Source organism: Staurois parvus, unplaced genomic scaffold, assembly GCF_062004578.1.
Source record: "Staurois parvus isolate SC_StPar_1 unplaced genomic scaffold, SC_StPar_1.0 ptg000468l, whole genome shotgun sequence".
In the NCBI taxonomy this organism is placed as follows: Eukaryota; Metazoa; Chordata; class Amphibia; order Anura; family Ranidae; genus Staurois; species Staurois parvus.
In genome coordinates, this window is record NW_028318264.1 from 411173 (window position 1) to 437094 (window position 25922).

The 25922-nt window shown below is 42.7% G+C and overlaps 1 protein-coding gene across 1 annotated transcript in view; it reads left to right on the forward strand.

The window, feature by feature from the left end:
* Window positions 1-434: 434 nt before the first annotated feature.
* The window catches only part of RIPK1 (receptor interacting serine/threonine kinase 1), a 76946-nt gene continuing 51458 nt past the window's right edge, over window positions 435-25922 (forward strand). Inside the window, exons 1-5 of the mRNA XM_089689042.1 lie at window positions 435-614; window positions 14405-14606; window positions 16588-16741; window positions 23532-23669; window positions 23914-24154. Of these exons, the coding sequence (XP_089545168.1) occupies window positions 14428-14606; window positions 16588-16741; window positions 23532-23669; window positions 23914-24154 (712 nt within the window). The 5' untranslated portion in view covers window positions 435-614; window positions 14405-14427. The remainder of the gene's footprint in view (window positions 615-14404; window positions 14607-16587; window positions 16742-23531; window positions 23670-23913; window positions 24155-25922) is intronic.

Genomic DNA, 25922 nt, shown 5'->3' on the forward strand with positions numbered 1-25922 from the left:
TATGATGTCATGTATGATGTCATTGCATCGAATTACCATGCAGCGCGACGGACTTGATAAATGTCTCCTATACTATCCCCCTCTATTGTACAGCGCTGAGCAAATCCTTTGGCGCTATATAAACTCGATGTAATAATAATAATAATACTAGGAAAGGCTTTATGTATCATGCGCAGTTATCATGGCTGTAAACATTGCATGTACTAACGACTTCCCTTCATATGTTCACCATGACGGAGGACAACCCCAGAGAAACACTTTGCTACATCTTTGTTTTCCATCCACAGCTATTTGATGAGACGGAAACACTTTTTTTATGAGGGGAAGACGAGGGGGAAACCCCGTGACACACGTCATACACATATGTGCAGGAACTTAGCATGACAGCCATTAGACTTTACTTGTAAAGGGGAGGAGAGTTGTTCATACTCCTTCCCACAGGAAGCTGTGCTGGACTGTACAGAACACAACACTTCCTGATTATTAGGATGGCCTTTGCGAACCATTTAGGAGGCTGTGAAAGAATGGAGCAGATGTGTCGTATCGCTGAGGTGTAACAAGACGTGTCACACAATGTAGAAGACAGTCCAAGCACACAGAACTTCTGTCTGCAGGTATGTATGGCAGCTTGTGACACCAGAGGCGGCCTATGGTAAGTCTAGCTGGAAAAGGGAATCCTCTGCGTCCCTGTAGACGTTCAGCTCCCTCCTTCCCCCCTGATCAGTAGGTGACGTACACTGCTGAGCCCTGCTGCTTACATAGAGCTCAGCTCTGGGGGTGCAAAACTGCCATTCACCTCTTAGGGCTTGTTCACACCATGGTGCAGAGACCTCAGTTTTTCTGCAGGCGTTCTGCAAGGGCACAACAAAATCAATTGTTCTCTATGTGCCCTGTTCACACCACGACACTGATATCACATGCAGATTATTTCTGTGCAGTATCTGCAACGTTGGCAGGGGCGGACTGACCATTTGGAAACTCGGGCACTGCCCAAGGGCCGTGGTCAGTAGGGGGCCCCATGAGATGCCCCTGGTACCTTTTTCACAGGCTTTTTTGAGTTTGGGCAAGGACACGGGCCCAATATTCCCCTATTGCCCGGGGGCCCCATGAGTTGTCAGTCCGCCCCTGCTCGTTGCTACTCATATGAAAACTGATGTAAACAGATGTCTCTGCAAGTGAAATCTGTGTGTCAGTTTCCAGCAGTTTTTCTGCACGTATGGTGTGACCGAGGCCTTAGGCTAGGTTCACACATGTGCGGGGGGTGCGGCGGCAGATCCGCACGAAAATCCACCCGCACAGAGGAATGCGGACCCTCAGGTGGGTGTCATTAGTTCTAATGGCACAATGCCCGCACTGGAAAACGCAGACGTACTGGGAACCAAGGTTCCCGTGTGGGCTGCGTTTTTAGAAGAAGTGCAGGGACTTCTTCCCTGCGTGTGATTCTGCTACGACTGTTGTGATAAATCACGCCAAGCCGCATTGCACGAAATGTGTCACCGAAAAGAAGTTCCTGCACATTTGCCTGATGTGGTTTGCAGTTATTTATTGCACGACAATTGCGGCAGAACCGCACTGCGTTTTCAGGTGCCATTAAAATAAATGGCACCTGAACACACGGTTCCACAATTTGTCTTTTCAGAAGAGCGTTTTGAAATCGCAGGCAGCATCGCAGCAATTGTGCCCATGTGTGAATGCAGCCTGATTGTTAAAGCTTAACTGAACAAGATGGGTAAAAACTTACTGGTGATTGGTTATGCACCTAGGGAAAAAGAATCCCTTGAGAGTACACCATTGGGGGTACAATGTTGGCCAGCACTACAGAGCAAAAGGATTTGGGGGTATTTATTTCAGATGATTGCAAAATGAGCAAACAGTGTGGCCAGGCAGTGGGGAAGTCAAATAGGATTCTAGGATGGCTTTTAGGAGGCTGTGAAAGAATGGAGCAGATGTTGAGGGTTAGGGACTGATGTGAATGTACAATATATATATAAGTAAAGCGCTGCGTAAATTGACAGCGCTATATAAGGACTCGAAATAAATAAATAGAATGTATCACTAGAGGGGTCACCAGCAGGAGGAAGGAGGTCCTGATTCCCCTGTATAGATCTTTAGTTAGACATTTAGCATACAGTGTCCAGTTCTGGAGACCTCGTTTACTAAAAGATATTGATAAGATAGAATGAGTCCAAAGACGGTAACAAAAATGTTGAGAGGTCTGGGGCAGGGGTAGGCAACCTGCAGCTCTCCAGCTGTTTCAGGACTACAAGTTCCATCATGCCTCTGCAAGTCCTAGCTGTAACTGTCAGTTTTGTAATGTTGCAATGCATCATGGGAAATGTAGTTCCACAACAGCTAGAGAGCCGCAGGTTGCCTACCCCTGGATAATACATATCAAGAGTGTCTTCAGGAACGTAACGTACAGTCTGGAGGAAAGATGGGAAGGGGGAGACATGACTGAAGCCTTTAAATACATCAAGGGGGTGAATAAGGTTCAGGAGAGCAGTATCTTCAACATGAAACCAAAATCAAGAACATGAGGATATGACCTTATACTAACTGGAGGAAAGTTCACAGCAAATCTCCAAAAGTATTATTTTACTGTGTAGTGGATGCTTGGAATGAACTTCCAACAGAGGTAGTGAGCCAGCCGACAGTAAATAGCTAATCGATGGACCACTCAGTCGTTTTCTGCCATCACTTTCCTATGTTACTATGCACAGCTGCACCAGGTTCTGTGTGCTCCAGTTTTAGTAACCCCCCCACCCCTCCCCCTATAGATTTCTTTCATTCAGCGTGATAACAGTTTCCTCCATCCATGCTAAATAGCGCAGGTGGTTAAATCTCCTGCTGCCGGATATTGTATTCTGAACAGCCACATGGGAGGACAGAAGGGTGAATGACCAATGGAGTCCAAGCTGGATGCTGTTTTCTATTATTTATTTATTACTCTTTATTTCAGGTACTTATATAGCGCTGTCAATTTGCAGCGCTTTACATATATATTGTACATTCACATCAGTCCCTAACCCTCAAGGGGTGTACAATCTAAGGTCCCTAACTCACATTCATACATACACATACTAGGGCCAATTTAGACAGGAGCCAGTTCACCTACCAGCATGTCTTTGGAGTGTGGGAGGAAACCGGAGTACCCGGAGGAAACCCATGCAGGCACAGGGAGAACATGCAAACTCCAGGCAGGTGGTGCTGTGGTTGGGATTCAAACCAATGACCCGAGTACTCCCAGGTGGAAGTGCTGACCATTTAGCCACTGTGCTGCCTGTATTGAACAGTATCTCGGCTGAACTCCAATAAGTGACAATGAAGGATCATAAACTAAGACACTAGTGAGAAAATGAAGAAAAGCAAGTCATTCATTCAAAATAGGAGCTGTGGGGCCAGTGGGGGATGGTTGGGAACTTCACTTTTCCAAGAGATAAAGGATATATAGAAACTCATGACCCAGAACAAAGGGGAAGATCAGGAAAACGTATCATGTCAGCCAGGTAATCAGTATTTTGTAATTTTGTAGCTATAGCAGGCTACATGCTTTTCTCATGACAGTTTTCTCTGTAAAAAGGAGCATGCTCATCTAAAGGGAAGCAGGGGATGCGTTTTTGTATGTGACACTTGTGTAAAAACATGGTTTAATAAATGAAAGAACTGTAAATAATGTGCACCGTAGGTGATTGTGTACATACATAGCCAAGGTGATGATAGCCAAGACAGAACCATGTCATACACGGTATAACCTACAATTATCAGGAACAAGAAACTCAAATGACTGCAAGTGGAACTGAAACTGTCACTGCTCCTGAAGAGAATGGTGGCCATTTCTGAGAAATCACAGCATACCTCCTGACTTTCTTAGATGGGAAAGAAGGAACTTTTTTAGGGTAAAATACTTAGACAGAGGTCAAGCCCCTACGATGTCCCTCGGCACGCTCACTGTGCTATTTTTACTGCTAGTATTCCTTTACTCTAATGTTTAAAACTAACCAATCAGATCAATCCATTGATGACTAGATGAGACGTTTTATGGAAATATCCTAGTACATGTATTCTATATAATTCTGCACATCAGAATGCAGGATTTGGTTCCAGAAAAGTGATTGGTCCTCCAAATGAAGGACAGTTGGGAGCATAGAGGTGTAGGAGTTAGGTCTCGTTTATGACAATCACTACTGTGCCTCTGAAAAGCAGTTATTTGGTCAGATTGCTTTTCAGCGGTGTTTGACAGGCTGTGGGAAGGTGTTATGTTGCCTTCTCACTGCTGGTTTTAACCCCCTAAATGCTGCACTACTGCTCCCCAACAAGCAAGCATGGGTAATGGCAGAGCAGCCCTGTTCACTTAACCACTTCAAGTCCAGACACTTTTACCCCCTTCCTGTCCAGAGCAATTTTCAGCTTTCAGCGTTATCACACTTTGGATGACAATTGCGCGGTCATGCAACACTGTGCCCATATGAATTTTTTACAATTTTTTTTTAGACCGATAAAGCTTTATTTTGGTGGTATTTATTCACCGCTGGGATTTTAATTTTTTTTGCTATGTAAATGAAAAGGTCCAAAAATGTTGAAAAAAGTGTTTTTCTTATAAAATTTTACAAATAAATAATATTTCATCATAAATCTTGGCCAAAATGTATTCCGTTATCTTTTTAGTGAAAAAAAAAAATAAGCCAAATTAGTTTATAACAAAAATTATAATTTTTAAACATTTTTTTTACATTTTTATTTTATTTTTTTATATTATTATTTATGGTTTTTTTTTTACATACTGTCACCTTAGCAGTACAGTGTCACCATGGTGACACTGTACTACTTGTGGGGGGTGATGAAGTTTTTTTTTCTTTTTTTTTTACACTGCTTGCTTTTACACCCACATAGGATGTAAAAGCAATCATTTCCCTTTCTCTGCATTCTTACAGCCATTGAGAAATACTGAGTGAGCTGTGATTGGTCACAGCTTGTCACATGGTACAAGGCTGTTGTAAATAGCCTTGTACCATGTGACCTCTGTTATTCACAGATTTCACACGTAGTAAGCAATGATGTCACAAGTGACATCTTTACCAAATTAAAAAAGGAAAAAGCTCCACTTACAAAAAACACCAAAATGTCAGCAGCATATCCCACCCAAAATAAATTTTGGCAACAATAATCCTAATTAAAAGGTATGCGCTAATAACAAACTTATACAAAGGTGTATATCATCATCCAAAAAACATTAGTGTTTTAAATAAATAATTATAGTGTCCAAACATAAATTATAATATTTATTGCTCCCAGAGCACAAGCGCTGTTGCTGGTTTATAATCTGACCAGCCATTAGCTCTGGTGAGTTCATTTAATCTCCTTTGGTGGTGGATTTTTCACAATTGGTTCAAGTCACTGAAGATATATATATATTTTTTGGACACTAATTTATGTTTGGACACTATAATTATTTATTTAAAACACTAATGTTTTTTGGATGATGATATACACCTTTGTATAAGTTTGTTATTAGCGCATACCTTTTAATTAGGACAAGTGACATCTTGCTTACTACTTTGCATGTGATCACTGATTGGCCAATCAGTGATCACATGATCGGGACCTCGTACAGAGGTCCCGTCCGACGATCGGTGTTTCACTGTGTCCGGAGGACACAGCAGGCACTGGATCGCGGTACCAGGGAGCGCGCACAAGCAGGGTGCAGGGAGGCCATTTATAAACGGCCACCCAAACCTGCAGTGCCACCGTCCGGCCATTTATATACAACGGCCGGTCAGGAAGTGGTTAAATGGGTCACATTCAGAAGTAGAAAAGAGGGACGATGTCTACCCTGAGACATGCCTTTAATCCACTATCATCTAGTGAGTTACCCAGTTAATTGTGCTATTAAACTACCTGTCAATACTGCACTTAGTCTGGCGCCCCTCTCTTCTTTTCTCTTCCATAAACAGAGTCGAGCTTTACTCTAAGGATGCTGCCTCCTGATGTTGCTGATTATACCACCTTACTATAAATTATGGACTACTCCCTCATAATAATTTGGACTTAAAATTCCCCCTCTCTCTCCAACGCCAAGACCATTAACTTTTTGTTGCATTCAGTAGTGCCTGCTGCACATGACAAGGGCTTTAATTCTTGCTACTGCATGTGTACACCCCTGACCACTATCTTTGCAGCTTAGTTGGGGGGGGGGTGCGATAAAAACTCGGCTTAGCTGCATATTTTTTACTGCCCCCAGCCACAACTGTAAATGGGATGATAGTGTACACTCTCCAGTGCTCCAGGAATCAACTGTCCGAATGAAGCCAGGGGAACCAGGGCAAAAGGTGGCCTAGAGATAGTGTGTCGGGAATGCCGCCCTCCTCAAGAACTGGAAAAAGAGCAAACAAGTGGTGCAAACACCTAGTGCTATATCCAAGGTTTATATAAAAGTCAAAGAGACAAAAACATACTTACAGACGTGGCATGTTTGTAAAGCTTAATATGAGAATCGAGATGGCCACAGCTCTGAGGAAAGGGACTTGTCCCCGAAACGCGTCAGTGGGCGGACCACACTGACAATCGGAACACCCTGTCCACTGCTGTGGCCATCTCGATTCTCATATTAAGTAGTAATGCAACACTGTATCCAAATTAATTTTATATCATTTCTATTTAATAACTGTATAATTTATATTTAATAAGCACTTGGCTGTTTAAAATGTTTTCTATATAAATTTAGACAAAGACCAAAACTGCTCTGTTTCTGTTACAAAAATATAACAACAAAATGCAGGAGCAGTATGAACACCCCCAAAATGACCCCTTTTTTAAAGTAGACACCCCAAGGTGATGTCATTTAGCCACATTTAAGAAGTATTCAGGTAGCAAGGTGAACCTTTAAAACCCACCCACTGAAGCCAAGTGCAAGTCTTTTGTTATTAGTGGAAGAAAGTTCCATAAAGGATGAAATTGCATTGTGTGCATTGGCTAGATGTAATGGATAAACCCAAAAAAATGTAACCCATTCAAAACTATCACACTATTATTGGTGGTTAGCAGCACTTTAAAACCACCTCCCAAACAATCCCACAAACAATGGTGGTCAGTGACATTTTAAAAAAGATCTTCCCCTCCCCTATAATTGCTTTTCATTGCACTTCAAATTCTCCTCAAAACAATCCCACAACATTGGTGATTGCTGGTCCTTTAAAAAAATGCAGCATTTCATATGAAGCCAGGGGAACTGCAACTCCCTCCTCACTGGCCTGCCTCCCCGCTGGTTATCCCCACTTCAGTCGATCCTGAATACGGCTGCCAGACTCATTCACCTTTCCAACCGCTCCATCTCCGCCACCCCCCTCTGCCAATCCCTCCACTGGCTTCCTATTGCGCAACGGATCAAATTCAAAATCCTAACACTGACGTACAAAGCCGTCCACCATACTGCCCCGAACTACATCACTGACCTAATATCCAAGTACCACCCAGCACGCACACTCCGCTCCTCACAAGACCTCCTTCTCTCTAGTTCCCTGGTCTCCTCCTCCCATGCCCGCCTCCAGGACTTCTCCAGGGTGTCACCCATCCTCTGGAACTCCGTGCCCCAACCCATCAGATTATCACCTACTCTCCTCTCCTTTAGGCGCACCCTGAAAATCCATCTCTTCAGGGAAGCCTACCCCACCCCCTGCTAACTTGCCGACCTCCTCCACTCTTCCTACCACTCCATCCCCCACAGCTATCTCTTCCTGTACCACCATCCCCTCCCTCCTAGGATTGTAAGCTCGAAAGAGCAGGGCCCTCGATCCCCTCATGTTTTGCATTGTATTGTTATTGTTCTGTCCCCCTTTGTAATGTACAGCGCTGAGCGAACTATTGGCGCTTTATAAATACTGTATAATAATAATAATAATTTTTACCACCTCCCCAACCTGCAAATGTAGCTGGATAGGGTGGTGCACATGCTGTGCAATGATGCTTTACAAAATGTAATCCTCATTACTGCCGCTGAACACAACCCATTCAAGTGAATGGGGCCATACTACAACTGCCCTTCAACCGTGTACAATGCACACAGTTGCAGAGCAGTGCTGCAGCATTTAGTGTCAGTTCACATACAGTGCTCAGCATAAATGAGTACACCTCTTTTGAAAATTAAGATTTTAATCAATATCTCAATGAAAACAAGAACTATTTCCAGAATTTTGAAAAAACTGAGTTTTATAGAATATTTGTTTAGCTCATTACATGAAGTAAGGTTAATAACATAACTTATAACTATAGATTACAAAATCTTCAGTTTTGCTCAAATTAGTTGATGCAAAAATGAAGACACTCCACAACAAAAACTACTCCATCTAGTATTTTGTATGGCCTCCATACAGGGACAGCACCAAGTCTTCTAGGCATGGGATGAACAAGTTGGCGACATATTGCAACATCTATCGTATTCCATTCTTCAAGAACAAATTCTTTTAGAGCCTGGATGCTGGGTGGAGAGTGATGCTCAACCTGTTGTCTCTTCAGAATTCCCCATAGGTATTCGATTGGGTTCAGATCAGGCCACTGAATCACTTTCACCTCATTCTTCTTCAGAAATGTGAAGGTGGCCTTAGATGTGTGTTTTGGATCATTGTCTTGTTGGAAAAGTGCACTACAACCAAGGACATGGAGTGATGGTGACATCTGCTCTTTCAATATAGAGCAGTACATCTGTGAATTCATGATACCATCAATGGAATGCAGCTCCCTGACACCAGCAGCATTCATGCAGCCCCACAGAAGGACACTGCCACCACCATGTTTCACTGTAGGCACCATGCATTTTTCTTTGTACTCCTCACCTTTGTGGCGCCGTACAGTTTTTAAGCCATCAGTTCCAAAAACATTTATCTTGGTCTCATGACTCCAGAGTACAGAGTCCCAGTAGTCTTCTTCTTTTTCAGTATGGGCCCTGGCAAATTCTAGGCTGGCTTTTTTTTTGCAAGGCTTTAGGGGAGGCTTCCTTTGTGGATGACACCAATGCATGCTATTCCTCTGCAGTGTATGCCATATTCTGTCATGGGAAACAAACAACCGAGTTTGGCTATCTACTTCTTTAGCTAACTGCAGTGAACATGCATGGCGATTTTCTTCAATCCTTCTCATCAGAAGACGCTCCTGTCAAGGTGTTAACTTCTGTGGACGGCCTGGATGTCTCTGTGAGATGGTTGCAGTTCCATCTCTGTTAATTTTTTAAATTACTTTTGCTACAATATTATGACTGATAAGTAAAGCTTTGCTGATCTTCTTGTAGCTTTCACCTTTCTTGTGTAAAGAAATTCTTTTCTTTCTCAGGCCTTGTGACATTTGTCATCCATGTGATGCCTTTGCAGACAGCATATAAAGGTGTCTGCTGGACACCTGTTTAATGAATAATTAGACTCACCTGTAGTTGAATTCTTGTTAATTAGGATTTTGTTGTCTAAAATTTTGCTTTGCTCCTAAGACTTTCATTGGGGTGTATTCATCTTTGCAAAATGGTCATAAATGCATTTGTTAGGAAAAATACTTTTTTGTGTGTGCAAATGAACAAATCTTTTTTGCAATCAAATGGCCAGCATTTGTGGGAGTAATTTGTAGTATATTGTCCCATAGAGAATGTTGATTCTGAAAGGAAAGTAAAGGTTTTCTGACAAATCTGTTGGTGTGGACCCATTTATGCTAGGCACTGTATATGCAAATTGGATGCAGTTTGAACCACATCCAATCCGCATGACATGTGAAAAAACATTGCCTATGGTGCCTGTTCACATATGCCTGGTGCACTGGCAGTGTGCAGTTTAAAAAAGAGTCATGTATGATTTCTGAGCAGTGCCTTCAGGTTCAGGTGCGGATTACAGGCTATTGACTTCTATGGGAACCATTTCTAAACCCCATATGTGTGAACAGGATAAAATCCTGAGCTAATCTTGTCTTGAACCTGATGTAAACCTGACCTGAACCGCTGAACATCTACTGTATCAATTAGCTGTGACACCAGAGCTTCAATCCTGACCGCACATGTGAATCAGCTCTTATAGGGTTAAACCGTCATAGTGCTTCACCAATGTCTGTCAAAAGCCTCCGAAAAGCAGTTCACTGTGAACAGGTAGGATTTTTATGACAGAAGGGACCCTATTGGTCTCTTCTGTCATACCTGCTCCTTCCTGCCCGTTAGCATTAATATAAACTGAGCTGTGCATTTTGGGGGATATGATGCCTACTTATCACTTGTCTTAACCCAATAAATGCTGCACCAGCATGCTACAACTGCACGCACTGCACACAGTTGTGGGTCATTTGTGGAGTGTTTGAATTCGCTTGCATGGGTTGTGTTTGACAGCTGTAGTGTTCGAGTCAACGGGGGGATCATTTTTGTTGCCAAAGAACCACGATAATAGCATATGAACAACCCTGTCTGCTGCCTTTGCAGCTTAAAGCGGAGTTCCACCCCAAAGGGGAAATTCTGCTTTAATGCTTTGTCACCCGCTCCCCATTAAGGATTGACAACTTTGGGGAGGGGCACCCAAATTTGACAGGTACCCGCTCCCACTTCTACTGCAATCGCCTAGGTGAACAGAAGCGGAAGTTGTCCTCCCTCCCCGTAGTCTATTGGGACACGTGACAGGTCCCAGAAGACTACGGGGCCATTCACAAATTGCAGCGCTTCTCGCGCATGTGCAGTGGGCACCTGGTTGTGAAGCCGCAAGCTGTCACAGCCGGGTGCCCACACTAAAGATGCCGGCGCCAGGGAGAGAAGACGGCCGGTGAAACCAGCAGTAGGGAGCACACTGCTGGACCAAGAGACAGATAAGTGTCTGTATTTCAAAAGTCAGCAGCTACAGTTTTTGTAGCTGCTGACTTTTTTTTTTTCCAGCTGGAACTCCGCTTTAAGGGGTGGGGTGACACTAAAAACATGGCTCAACACTGTTGTAAAGCCCCCCATCTGCAAGTCTAAAGAAGCCCCTGAGGATGCATTTGTACATGCCTTTTGCCACGGTGCGATTTTCTACTGATTCCTGCTGCTGGGTTTGAAAGCTGTGGGCAGGTTCGGTAGACACTGAAGTCAGCTCACAGCTGTCAAACTCAGCAGCAGGAATCAGTAGATTATTACTGCTGGAATTCACACTGCAGCTAAACTCCATGAGAATGCAGTCTAATGCAGGCCATACATGGGTCAAATTCCCAACGACTTTTCTTTAGAAAAACAGAACTTTTGTGCATTTTGTAATCTGATGTTGCCACCATTGATTTCGAAATTCAACCAACCAACCATAATTTCACCTCATGCTGCTACAGAAAAGAAATTTCATGGCCACGAATTTTCTATTCTTTCCAGGTCACAGCTCATGTTCTTTTCTTTTTCATTTATATTTCTCACACGATTCTCCCATCATTGATTCGAAATTCGTACGTTTTTCAAAACATTTACAACATGCCTGATCACTCAAACTCGATGGTTACACAAAAATCGGCCATTGTTGTGGCCCAGTAGCCTCCCTGGCGGTATTCCCGAGTGTAGCTCGGGGTAAAGTTTCAGTACCACAAGCGGTAACCCCGAGCTACACTCGGGCTTACCATGCGGCGCTGCTCCGGGATCCCTCGGTCACTTACCTTGTCCTGCGCTCCCGCGATGTCCCTCCTGCAGTGTCCCCAGCGGATGCCGGCATCTATCTTCTGGGTTCCGTCCCCTGCGAGCGTCGGGACGTACGGGGGACGGAACGGCGGGAAATTTGAAAATGACAAAAAGTGACATTCACTAAATACACTAAAATCACATAGTAAAACATTACTGTACCAAACCATTTCACATACATTTTGTCCCGAGTGCTTTGTCCGGCGCCCTGCCTGCATTTTTACTGTTCTTTCTGCCTGGAAACTGAGAAAAGTCCATGGCGTCCAAAAAGTGTCCCTTTAGGTCAAAAGCGGTTTTAGACCGGCTAGAGAACAGCGATAGTAAATCAGAACCACTTGCAGAATTGAGTGATAATGATTCGTGGGGAAATTCATCATCAGACACTGAAAACGATTTTACGACTTTGCTCAGTGATGTGCGAACTTGGCGCTATATTTCAAATTTCAGTGTTTTTGGTTTGATTATATTATTGAATTAAATGTATTATTATATTACTATTTTTTATGATTATTTATTAAATTATAATTTATGATTTTGCGTTTCAAATTTTATCATACCCGGGATGTTTACTAGACTCTTGTCCGGACAGATTTCAGTGAGTTATTCCTAAAAATTACAGGCCTACAATATAAAACGCCAAATTTCCATGCAAAATAATGGTACCGCTTTCAGCACCAAAAATCTGAAATAATCATACCGCTAGGGAGGTTAATGGTGTGAAATTCAAACGAAAATTCTTAGAAAAGATTTTCAAAAGAAACTTCTTTCGGAATTTGACCCATGTATGGCCGGTTTAACTCTCCATGTAGCAGGGGTGTGGCAGAGGTGTGGCAGAGGTATAGCAGAGGTCTGTCCTTTACCTATATACTTTTTGCTAATGGGTGCTATCATTCACATCTCAGAAAAGAAACTTGGAAGGTATAGTATTGTACGGGTTGGGTTATTTACTTGACTCCCCACTGACAGGAGTTGGCTGAAAATTCCAGTTTAAAAAATTCTAGTTTTGGGGAATAATTGCAAGTGTTTATTCGTGTTTAGAGATGCATAGTGTTTCAAAGTATATGCACATAGTCTCATTCTAGGGGTAGTATATTTATTTATTCTAGCCACTCAAATTAATTTGCACACATATGTTTGCATTTGCATGCACTTATGTGCGTTTATATGCATATGTGCATACATTATGCCAGTAAGCTCCTCTCTGAACACAGGTTTGAAGGCATTCTTTTATGCTTCTGAACTACTCTAAAATAAAAATCTAAACGCCACAATGTATATGGACACATTGGCTAAAATAGAGCTGTGTTCAGAGGCATTAAAAAAAAATTTAAAATGCATTTAAGGCTTCATTCACACGGCCATAATATTTTTACACATGTTTTCTAGGAGAAAGGTTCCTGCGTAACGGTCAGTAAAATACTTGCGTACTGTATAGATGCATTTAAACATGTAAAGATGTGTATACGTACATAATGAGAATTTCTTTTTTCACCTTTGTTTAGACTGAATTTATGTGAGTAAGCCTGTAAAGCGCGTGTACTTAGATGCAGTGGCGTAACTAGAACCTTCAGGGCCCCGGTGCAAGAAACTGTGAAGGGCCCTCTTGACCCCTTCCCTGTGAGCCTGATGGCAGAACACCAGGGCTTGCTTGCAAGTGTAACCTTTGTGACCCTGGTAGTTTCTCCACTGGTGTCAGTTTTTTTTTTAGCCTTTTTTTTTTTTTACAATTTTTTTAGGAGCCACATTGGTGGGCCTTGGTGAAATTTCAGGGGTCTAAACAGACGACTGATGTTCCACCTTTGGGACAGAGAAAGGAGATTGAGGACGCAGCCCTCAGTCTCCTTATCTGCATCCTCAGCAGCACAGAATGAATGAACAGGAATAGCTCTGTACAGAGCTTCCTGTCCATTCACTAACTGAAGCACAGGAAACACAGCAATCGGTAACAATCACTGACGGTCCATTCAGAAAAGGAAGGGGCTGGTGAATGACACATTCCCCACTCTCCATCCTGACGCATCCCCCGCAGCAGCAGGTGAGAGTGGGGAGGGTGGAACCCATCAGAGTTGCGGCAGCGGAGAGCACAGGGGGCAGCAGAAAGAAGCTGGATAGGGGGAGCAGCAGGGGCAGCTTCATATGGAGATATCAATCTCTTCATTTTCCTCCTCCAGCCACTGAATGCCAGCGGGAGAGAGAGAAGAAGAAGCAGGAATTCAGCAGCTGCAGGAGGACCATGGAGAGATTGGTTCTTCTATATGCAGTCACCCCCTCCTATTCAGGCATACAGGGGGGCCGCACGGGCCCCCTGCAGCATGGGGCCAAGTCGCAATTGTGACCCATGTAGGTACCCCCCTATTTAGATGCAGATTTTTGCATTCTGTGTTAAGGATCTGAATGCAGTGCATGTTTTTGCACCTGGGTGAATGGCTCCATTGAAAACAATGAAGATGCGTTCAGAATCGTAATTAAAAAACACTTGCATATGAATTTTTAAGGCGAATGAAGTGAATGAAGCCTAAAAAGCATCAACAGCCATGTGCATGAGGCATAAGAAGCTGAAAAAATCTGGGAGAATTATAACTGCTTCAGTTTTCTGCTACAAAGTGGTTAAGGTGCCGTGGTGATGGAGACCCTCCTAGACCGGCACTAACATCCAACTGATTTTCCAGTCCTATATAGTGTGATGGCTATGCATGAGCTGTATTTTCCTGGACTTTGGTTTCATATAATACTTTCTAAGCATTATTTTTTTCCGTTATTTTATAGGTTGTTAAAGTACTATTTCTCAGATGGACAAGGCAGTTAATTCTGCAGATATGTCTCTTGATGACATTCATATGAGTTCCAATGAACTATTGGACAAGAAGGAAATTGACTGTGGGGGTTTTGGAAAAGTGTACCTGTGCTGCCATAGAAGCCATGGCCTGGTTGTCCTGAAAACTGTGTTTACGGGGTGTAAGCAAGATTCGTAAGTAACAACTCCTATGTTTTTATGTTTGAAAAATTAGTGTTCCCTAATCTGTACCTTTTATTTTCAATATATAAACCAACACAAAAATGTTGGCTGTTGGGCTATAATTTAAAGTTGAGTGTAAAGCATTCTGCATGCATCAGTGGTGTGGATACTGGCTCCCCATAGTTAGAAGCAGGCTGAACATATTGTTCTGCTTTGTCACTCATCTAAACACTAGAATTAAAAGAAAAGTGCAGGAATCAAAAAAACAAACAAACAAAACATCTATATTCACCTAGATGGCTTCAGCATGGATCTGATGCTGCAGCTTGTCCCCCAGCAGATATTTCGAGAACCAAGCCATCAAAGACTGCTGATCGCTCAGATCTCAGTCTTCAGTGAGCAGAGAGTAGGGCTGTGCAGGGGCAGGAGCAGCTGGCTCAGGCTCACAGCAGTGTGTGGAGAGGCTGAACCAGCTGCTGGTCAGGCACCTGGACAGATCCCGACATTATTGTCAGGATCCCTGCAATGTTTGAACCGGCTCTGTGACGTCAACCAACAGTGGGCTTTAGCCCACTGTCAGAAGAATCTGGGTCACAGGAGTGCAGAAATAAGTGCACTCCTGTGACCCACAGGAGATAGATGGTCTTTGACCATACTTGTCTTTTAATTATTTCAGAATAGTTAAAATGATAGTAAAGTTAAAAATGTAAAAATCCGCAGAAAGGCAGGGTTTTTATAACAGAAGAAACCCTAGTGGTCTCTACTGTTATAAATGCCCCCCACACATAAACAGCTCAGACTGCATTTACGGCCCGCTCTGTGTCCCACGGTGATGTGACTCCTGTGTGCAGGAGTGATATTGACTGCAGCCCAGCCATTCAAGCGGCTGAAGTTGAGGAGCCCGTAAGGAAGACTGGGTGAAGATGGAAGCCATGGAGAGCCATGACAGTGCAGCACTGGAGGGTTCCCTTTGCAGGTGAGTCTGTCATATTGTGCTAGTATGCGGTGCATACTAATATATTATTACTCAAACTGCCTGGGGATCATTTTTTAAACTTTACTTAGGCGACTTTACTACCGCTTTAATAGCACTACACATTGTAAAACTTGCCCTTTATCAGAGGGACCGAATGTGCTATTCTACAGATATAAGGTTTAAAAAAATGTTTTTACTAGAAGTGTGCATTCTCTGTGTTCTGAGTATTTTTGCCTCTTTCATGTGCTAATGAGTTCTGTAATTAGGATTTTAGGACAGTGCAAACAGATAAAGCTGCGCACATAGGGGTCTAATTATTAATAATTTGCTGGATGAATGTCATAAGCATGTATCCAGCCATAAGAAATGTTCCCCATATTTTGTTTAATAGGTTTTTTTGCTGTGATTGTCAGCTCCATCTAGTGTGCATAATGTGGTATTTTTCATATTGAGGTGTTTCAGGAAATACTGTAGTATGGCTATTAGATGGAGTTGACGATCATAGGAAATAAATCTATTAGGCAGAATACGGGAACAATTTATTACTGCTGAGCCTAATGTACAATGATTTTTCTTTTATAATATGACAGGGGTATAACCCTCCCTTGCGCTATCCAAAATGAGAAAAAAAGTTTTGCCTTTAGTTCCACTTTAATATAAATGATGTATTAAGTTGTAGAGGGTTGTATCTCTCAGAGACCATTGTTTTATCATTCCAATCTTGACTGAAGCATATTTTTTTGTTGATGACAATATTGGAACTGACCATACAGGTGGGTTTTTTCAGTCTGTTAGGGGGTCTGGAAACAGTAATCTGAAATACAATTGGATGCCATGGGTTACTACTTTGCATAAAGTACCACATTGTTGAATAAACTTTTATTGATATTATATACAGGGAACAGGAGGGTACAAACGTAGCAACAGAAAAGAGATACTCAGTGTTTTATGTCTGTCTGTGATGTTCATGTTTACATTTCTCACTGAGAAATTATGCATTATACTGTTGTATTTCAGGTACAAAAATGACCTTATTCAAGAAGGAAAAATAATGTATAAGCTGAATCATGAGAGAGTTGTAAAGCTACTTGGTGTTATCTTGGAAGATGGCAACTACTCTTTGGTGATTGAGTACATGTCAAAGGGAAATTTACTAAATGTCTTAAAGCAGGTATGGCACAGATGCGTAATTAGCAACTGCTTATTGGTGAGAGTGACAGTTGAAGCTTAGAAATAGATGATTAGATTTTTGTTGCAAAATTGCTGGTTTACCTTTACTAAGTCACCATATAGGTTATCCATATAGTAATAAGTTGGAATTGATTTTTCTATCTTGATTAGCAGGAGAACCTTAACATATACTTAGTGTTCACAAACCAAATTTGTTGTAATCTCTAAATAACCAAAGGCATGATTTTGAGTGGAGAGGGATCAGAACACCTGTCAGGTTTTTATTGCTGCTTGAACCCCAGTTAGGGAGATTCATCCTCTCTATTTGTTGTTTTTACCATTATCACAAAAAGTAAAAGTAAAAGAAAATCCCAAATTTTGGGTTGTCCTCCGAACATAAACAGAGGGACAATTTTCCAGTGTGGACACCAGTTCTGGTGACCCTGGTGGCAACCAGGGATTTGCTTACTTTGGAAGGTTTTCCTCTCACTTCCTTTTTGTTTCATTATGGGACAAGACGTTAAGGGAAATCTCCCCAATGGGAAAAAGATGGCAAAAAAAACTGATAGGGGTTATGATCCTTCCCTCTATCCAAAATGAAAAAAAAAAAAGAATTGCCTTAAGTTTAACTTTAAACTAATGCTGTCACAAAGGTGGACAATTCAAACATCAGTGGAAGCCATATGTCGTTACACCCAGTGGAATTGCTGAATGTTAAATACCAATTCCATCCAAATCGTATGTTTCTGTTTCATATAGCTGTTAAATACAGCATAGAAAACCCCTAAAGTAACAATAATACCCATACTGCATGCAACATCGCAATGGGGGTTATTTACTAAAACTGTATAGTGCAAAATCTAGTGCAGCTGTGCATAGTAACCAATCAGCTTCCAGGTTTTATTGTCCAAGCATAATTGAACAAACTGAAGTTAAAAGTTAATTGACTACCATGCACAGCTTGTGCACCAGATTCTGAGTGCACCAGTTTTAGTAAATCTCTAACGATTAAGTGAAAGCAAGTGCTTAATCTCCCCCTCTAATTCTAATATTGGGCAGCTAAGTGGCTAAGTGGTTAGCACTTCCACCAAGCAGTACTAGGGTTGTCAGTTCAAATCCCAGTCATGGCTCTACCTGCCTGGAGTTTGCATGTTCTTCCTGTACCTGTGTGTGTTTCCTCCCACACTTAAAGACGTGCTGATAGGTTAATAGTCTCCTGTCTATATTGGCCCTAGTATGTGTATGAATGCAAGTTAGGGACCTTAGGTTGTATGCTCCATGAGGGTAGGGACAGATATGAATGTACAATATACATGTAAAGTGCTGCATAAATTTATAGTGCTATAAAAGTACCTGTAATAAATAAAATATTAACCTTCATATTGTCAAAAACATAAATTAGAGACTAAAACTATTTAAAATTTAGTCCTGACTGTTTTCTTTTTTTCACATATACTGTATGACCACAGTAGAGAGCAGGTATATTTTCCAGAAAAAAAGCAAAACATCAGTCTTTTTTTTTTCTCTTTTGGCCATACTTTGCATTGGAATACAGTATAGTCAAAATAATTATTTTTCAACATCATAGCTATAATAACTGTAATGGGGTTCTCTTTATATAGTGACCACTTAGAGATAAGCTACATAATCTATTTAAAGTAGAACTAATCCCTACCCTACAAAAACACATAAACTAATTTAGAAAGATACACATTACCTTACAAAACTTTCTTTACAGCAATATTATAATCCACATTTGTTTTGTGTGCAGGCCATTCTCCTATAGGCAGGTGCAGTCTACTTTCTCCGCTGCAGGTGGTGCTCAACTGCAGTGGCACTGCAGAGGGAATGGAAGTCGAGAAGAACAAGGCTTCTTTTATGATTTCTTGGGTCACTGGGGCAGCGATTCGGTTGGATGCTGGCAGGCCATGTGACTATGGTAGCCATCTTAAGTCAGGCAGAGTGTATTTAACACCCTGGTTCCTGGCATTAGCACACATTTTGCATGTGGGTAGTGTAGGGACAGGTCAACCATCTTACAGGGACAGTGACCAGCGGTAGGGAGAGCTTCCAGACAACTAGGAAAGGGATAGGGATATGCCATCTTTCCTGGAAGCCTCCCCGCTTGAATCTGGACTGGCCAGGCCGCATTCTGTCCCTCAAGACAGACGTTCTCAGTACATCTGAGACCTTCAGTTCCTGCAACTGGACTCTTTGTGTTTACTGCCACCACACCATGCTGCACTCTCTCATACTTGGTGGCAGTCAGCAGGATATGCCACTTGTCACATCGGGTGCAGACGCAGGAGCATCATTATTGCACTTCTGGGATTGGCCCTGGCTCTGTTGCCTATGTTCAATGGGTCCAACATTCCTTTGGTGGAGTGGGAGGAGAGACTAGAGAGCGCTGTGTGCCTATACCAAGTTCCTGCCTGCTAATCGCCATTAATTCCTTGAAGGGTGACGCAAACGGTGATGGCTCTGCTGGAGGAAGACTGCCCCACCCTAGAGCAAATTGTGATACACCTGAAGGGCCTGTTCAGAGAGAATGTGAGGTCCCAGAGTTGAGGCGCAGATTCTATGTCCAGAGGCAGCAGGAGGATGAGAGTCTCACCTATTTCGCGTTATCACTCCAGAACCTCAGGAAACAACTGGAGAAGAGGGATGCATGCAGCTGTGTTAATATCGCTGACATACTGAGGTCATATACTGAGGGACCAGTTTGTGGTAGGACTAAAGGTGGGCCCAGTCAGGAGGGCCCTGCAGGAACAAATAAGAATGCAACCCACCAACTCCCTCCATGATATTGTGGTGAATGTGGTTGTGCAGGAACAGGAAGATGCTGAGGCATCTATGGCAGTGACAAAAGGTATGATCTGCTGCACATGACAGAGGATGCCCTGGCTCCTTTGCCTCTGTCAGCAATACAAACAACATTGCGGGAACTCGCCTTCCTGAAACAGGATATATCCACACTCAAACTGAATTCAGCCCCTTCCCCTAAGGGTGAAAACCCATTACGGAGGGACCCAGAGAAGGACCGGAAGTGCTGGCAGTGCGAGAGTTTTAGACATGTAAGCAAAGTCCTCCTTATCAACCTATGATGTCATTGGTTGTTAGCATGATGTAAAGGTTACAATTAGAAACCCTTAGCTTTTTTAAACTAAAAGGCAGGCTTGATCCACCCAAAATGTGTAAGTCGTAATGTGTAAATGTGTAAGTCATGAAGAAGGCGGATATGGTGGAAACGCAGAGGGGTTGATTTACTAAAGGCAATATATTATGTACTTCAAGTGCACTGAAAGGGCAGTTGCTCTAGAGCTTAGTAGCTTAGTAAATAAAGTAAAGCTCCACTTTGCAAAGAATAGCCAATCACATGCAAGGAAAATAAAAAACAGCATTTTTACATGCACATGATTGGATGATAGAAATTAGCAGAGCTTCCCTTCATTTCAGAGCTTCCCCTCAGATCTAGAGGAACTGCACTTGCAGTGCATTTGTAAGTGCACAGACTATTTGCTTTTAGTAAATCAACCCCAATGTAATAATACACCAATGTAATAATAAAACGATGTCTTGCTACACTTGTCCGTGATGCCATTAATCTTCTGAACCGCCCAGTGACTTGTATACAATATCTGGACAATTGTTAGGCATTTTGCCAAGGCACCCCTGATGATACCTGAAGGCACCCTGGTTGAAAAAGGCTGCTTTAGATTACCATTAGGCATTTTTTTTCTTTACCCCATGTGACATTGCTAGTCATATGGGCTTAAGGAAGGAAGGGGAGCGTTGCGAGAGAAAAGCATCTTGCCAGATATAACTGCTGTTCTAAACACGGCAACGTGCTCTGCAGCTGTAAGGTGGTTCAGATGTTTAACAAAACAGGGAAAAAAATCTGTTTTAACTTTAGATACTTTCAAGTTCTTAGGACAACAAGCTCAAAAACGCCATAGACAAAAATTCCAAGAATTCTCTATATCCTAATACATGAACACTAACTGATCAATTAATACCTCACAGTTCTCCACATATATTGTGCAACTCCCAATAAGTGCACCTTACTTTCGTTGACTAACATGTTTACCTAACTTAAATGTTTACTTCAAAACAGGTCTTTTTTAACCAGAAGCTCCCGGAAAAAGCAATTATTTAGCTATTTTAAGGACTGCAGTGGTAAGATTGCCTCCAGTTACACTAGGGTCGCTGATAAGGGGGTACCACCTGTGTTCCTGTATGGGGCCCGGGACAGCAGGGGAGGACAGTTAACAGGGGTAATCCGATGTGGGCAGGGAGGGCGATCGGTGTGGCGTGGGGGGAAATTACTGGAACCGATTCCTTGTATCGCTCTTCTCCTCCTCTCCCTCCAGCTGGCTTTCAGCTGCTACAGAGAGCCATACAGAGGATTGGTTCCAGTAACTGCCCCCCCATCACACCGATCATCTTCCCCGTGCACCATCCTCTTTCTTCTGCTGCCCGGGCCCCCATGTTTGCCCCCCCTCCAAAGCACTGCCAGCTTTCCTCCTCTCCCTCTCACCAGCTACAGGCACACAGGGGGATGTTTCAGGATGGAGAGCAGAAGAAGGTGCCAGTGAATAGGTCGTATTTTTTGGCCCTCTCCTTTCCTGAACGAACATAATGAGTGAACATAATGAGTGATCGGTACCCAGCTCTCATTGTGTTCATTCATGACTAAAGCATAGTTAACTGTGTTCACTGTGCTTCAGTTTATGAATGAACAGGAGGAGCCTCTGTACAGAGAAAGGAACTGAGGAATTTAACTACACTGTTGTGTGGGGCCATACAGCTACAGTACATCCACATGCCTGTCATATTAGGATCTGCGGCTGTGTTCGAACAGCTGCTGCATCCCTATAGTGGTACACAGCCTGCCTACACTTATCTCCAACCACATACAAAAACACAAATTAACACTATGCAGGCCACAGCACCCATGTGAATAAGCCCCAAGACCTAATTCACATGGGTAATCTTTTTAGATTTGGTGGGAATTTTGTAAGTTATGTTTACAGTGCCTTGAAAAAGTATTCATACCCCTTGAAATATTCCACATTTTCTCATGTTACAACCAAAAACGTAAATGTATTTTATTGGGATTTTATGTAATAGACCAATATAAAGTGGCAGATAATTGTGAAGTGGAAGGAAAATGAGAAATGGTTTTCAAAATTTTTTACAACTCAATATCTAGAAAGTGTGGGGTACATTTGTATTCAGCCCCCAAATCAATACTTTGTAGAACCACCTTTCACTGCAATTACAGCTGCAAGTCTTTTTGGGGATGTCTCTACCAGCTTTACACATCTAGAGAATGAAAGTTTTGCCTATTCTTCTTTTCAAATTAGCTCAAGCTCTGTCAGACTGAATAGAGAGCATCTGTGAACAGCAATTTCCAAGTCTTGCCACAGATTCTCATTTGGATTTGGTCTGGACTTTGACTGGGCCATTCTAACCTGGAAGGTGAATCTCAGCTCAAGTCTTTTGCAGACTCGCAGGTTTTCTTCTAAGATTGCCCTATATTTGGCTCCATAGATGTTCCCACTCTGACCAGCTTCCCTGTCCCTGCTGAAGAAAAGCATCCCCACAACATGATGCTGCCACCACGTTTCTTGGTGGGGATGGTGTGTTCAGGGTCACGTGCAGTGTTAGTTTTCTGCCACACATAGTGCTTTGCCTTTAGACCAAAACGTTAAATTTAGGTCTCATCTGACCAGAGCACCTTCTTCCACTTGTTTGCTGTGTCCTCCACATGGCTTCTCACAAAATACAATTGGGACTTCTTATGGCTTTCTTTCAACAATGGCTTTCTTCTTGCCACTCTTTAATAAAGGCCAGACTTGTGGAGCGCTCAACTAATAGTTATCCTGTGGACAGATTCTCCCACCTGAGCTGTGGATCTCTGCAGCTCCTCCACAGTTACCATGGGCCTCTTGACTGCTTCTCTGATGAATGCTATCCTTGCCCGGCCTGTCTGTTTAGGTGGACGGCCATGTCTTGGTAGGTTGCAGTTGTGCCATACTCTTTCCATTTTCAGATGATGGATTGAACAGTGCTCCGTGAGATGTTCAAAGCTTGGGATATTTTTTTATAACCTAACCCTTCTTTAAACTTCTCCACAACGTTATCCCTGACCTGTCTGGTGTGTTCCTTGGCCTTCATGATGCTGTTTGTTCAATAATGTTCTCTAACAAACCTCTGAGAGAATAGCTTTATTTATACTGAGATTAAATTGCACACAGCTGGACTCTATTTACTAATTAGGTGACTTCTGAAGGCAATTGGTTCCACTAGATTTTAGTTAGGGGTATCAGAGTAAAGAGGGCTGAATACAAATGCACAGCACACTTTTCAATTATTTATTTGTAAAACATTTTGAAAACCATTTATCATTTTCCTTCCACTTCACAATAATGTGCCACTTTGTGTTGGTCTATCACATAAAATCCCAATAAAATATATTTACGTTTTTGGTTGTAACATGACGAAATGTTCAAGAGGAATACTTTTTGAAAGCACTGTATGTCTGCTTATAATGATTTTAGCGTATTTTTAGTGAAAATATTGTTTTGGTAATTTGAAGGGGGGGACTGTCAGGTAGACTGTGTGGGGCCCTGTGATTTCTTACAGCAGCCCTGAATTCTACCAAACTGTAGTGAGCACTACAAAGTCAAATGGTAGTATAATGCACTTTCCATGGAGTTGTATTGCTTTGTCTGATATTTATTTATTAATTAGGTATTCATTGCAGTCCCTCTCCTATTTAAATCTAGATTGAAGTACCCATTTCAGTAAAAGCTCGTTTTATCCTGGAAATTATTGAAGGAATGATTTATCTGCATAGTGAAAAAGTGATCCACAAGGACCTGAAACCAGAAAATATTCTGGCAGATGATAATTTTCATGTTAAGGTAGGTTTTTTAAAGAAAACACAGTGGCATATTTATAAAGCAGTGAATGTGACTTTTACCAAACATTCATTGGTGGTTAATCAATCCCTGTCATTTAAAACACATGTAGTGAATGTTTGGTGAATGACAAATTCACTGCTTTATAAATACGCCCCTTTGATTACATTCTTTTAAATTTACTTCTGCTTGAAATGTGGAACACACTAGAAACCCTCATGATGGGTTTCCTTTAATGTCTCCATAGATTGCAGATCTTGGTGTTGCAGCCTTCCAGAAATGGAGCACTTTGACCAAAGAGGAAACCAGTCGCCAAAGGAGTCGGAGCAAAAAAACGAGTACAGCCAAGGCTGGCAGCGGTGGGACATTAAGCTACATGGCACCTGAGCACTTCAAAGATATAAACCAAAAGGCATCTAAAAAATCTGACATGTACAGCTTTGCAATAGTTATCTGGGTGATACTAAGCAACAAGGAACCCTATGAAAGTAAGTTTGTGTTATCTATTGTTTTGTAATATGCCAACTTCTTTTTTCTATTTACCGTATTTTCTAGCGTATAAGACGACGGTGTATAAGACGACCCCCTACTTTTCCTGTGAAAATGTAGTTTTTGGGTTATACTCGCCGTATAAGACTATCTCTCTTCCAATGCACACCAGTGGGAAGAATAGTGCCCCATCATTAGTATCAGTGGGAAGAATCGTGCCCCATCATTAATATCAGTGGGAAGAATCGTGCCCCATCATTGGTGTCAGTGGGAGGAATAGTGCCCCATCATTGGTATCAGTGGGAGGAATAGTGCCCCATCATTGGTATCAGTGGGAAGAATCGTGCCCCATCATTGGTGTCAGTGGGAGGAATAGTGCCCCATCATTGGTGTCAGTGGGAGGAATAGTGCCCCGTCATTGGTGTCAGTGGGAGGAATAGTGCCCCGTCATTGGTGTCAGTGGGAGGAATAGTGCCCCATCATTGGTATCAGTGGGAGGAATAGTGCCCCATCATTGGTGTCAGGGGGAGGAATAGTGTCCCAACATTGGTGTCAGTGGGAGGAATAGTGTCCCAACATTGGTGTCAGTGGGGGGTGGAATAGTGCCCCATCATTGGTGTCAGAGGGAGAGGAGGAATAGTGTCCCATCGTTGGTGTCAGTGGGAGGAATAATGCCCCATCATTAGTATCAGTGACACCAATGATGGGGCACTATTCCTCCCACTGACACCAATTACACTTGCTGACCCCTGTTCTAGATGCTATTGTTGCTGCTGCAGCCAGCATATGTGGTTGCAGCAGCACCTCTGGACGGCACACTTACCGGCAGCTCCTTCACTCGATTTTCGTGGGGCCGCTCGGCCCCGCCTCCTCATCGGTGATTGGCTGCCTGTGTGCCTTTCCTGAGCTACAGTTCTGGCGGCCAATCACCGGTGAGGAGGCGGAGCCGAGCAGCCACGCGAACATCCAGTGGCCGAACCGAATGAAGGAGCAGCCGCGCTTCCTGGACCGGATCGTCGTGGGACCGGAGCCAGGTAAGAGACAGCAGCCCCTGCCCACCCCTGTACTTAGTGTCCCTTCCGTTGGAAGGGGGGGGGCGGCGGCGGCACCGCGCCGCCCCCCTAAAAAGTGTCAGCATGCAGTATACCGGCGTGTAAGACGACCCCCGACTTTTGAGAAAATTTTCAAGGGGTAAAAAGTCGTCTTATACGCCGGAAAATACGGTACATTGGTGTATTTCAGTAAAAAATGTTTACTATGTCATATACCTCTTCTTAGCTAACCAAAGCTTATTATATGTGGTGTAAAACAAATATGCATGTGTATTTTTAATTACTCAATTGCTATACAGTGTTTGTATGGAGAATCTTTCTCTAAGCATGGGTATTTTGCACCTTTTTTCTATAGTGTATTTTGATACAGTCTTGTGCTTTCTTTATACAGTATATCTGCTATCTACACTGTATTTTGTCACAGTCTGGCAGTATGTCTTTTTCTGCCCCTCGACAGTAAATTTACTGCTAGACATAAGATGAAAGTCACATGATCTTGGTATTTTCATGTAGATCAGATGACAAGTGTCCACAAATCCTATGAATGGTCACTTAATGACTGCTGTAAGGATACGTTTACACTAGCCCGTTCTCTGAAAAGTGATCCCTGGTGGATCACCTTTCAGACTGCTGCTAAAGTAGCTGCTGACAAGCGCTCAGGAGGCGATCCTGCCACCTTATGAATGCCTGTTTTTTCAGGTTAGAAAACCTGGTT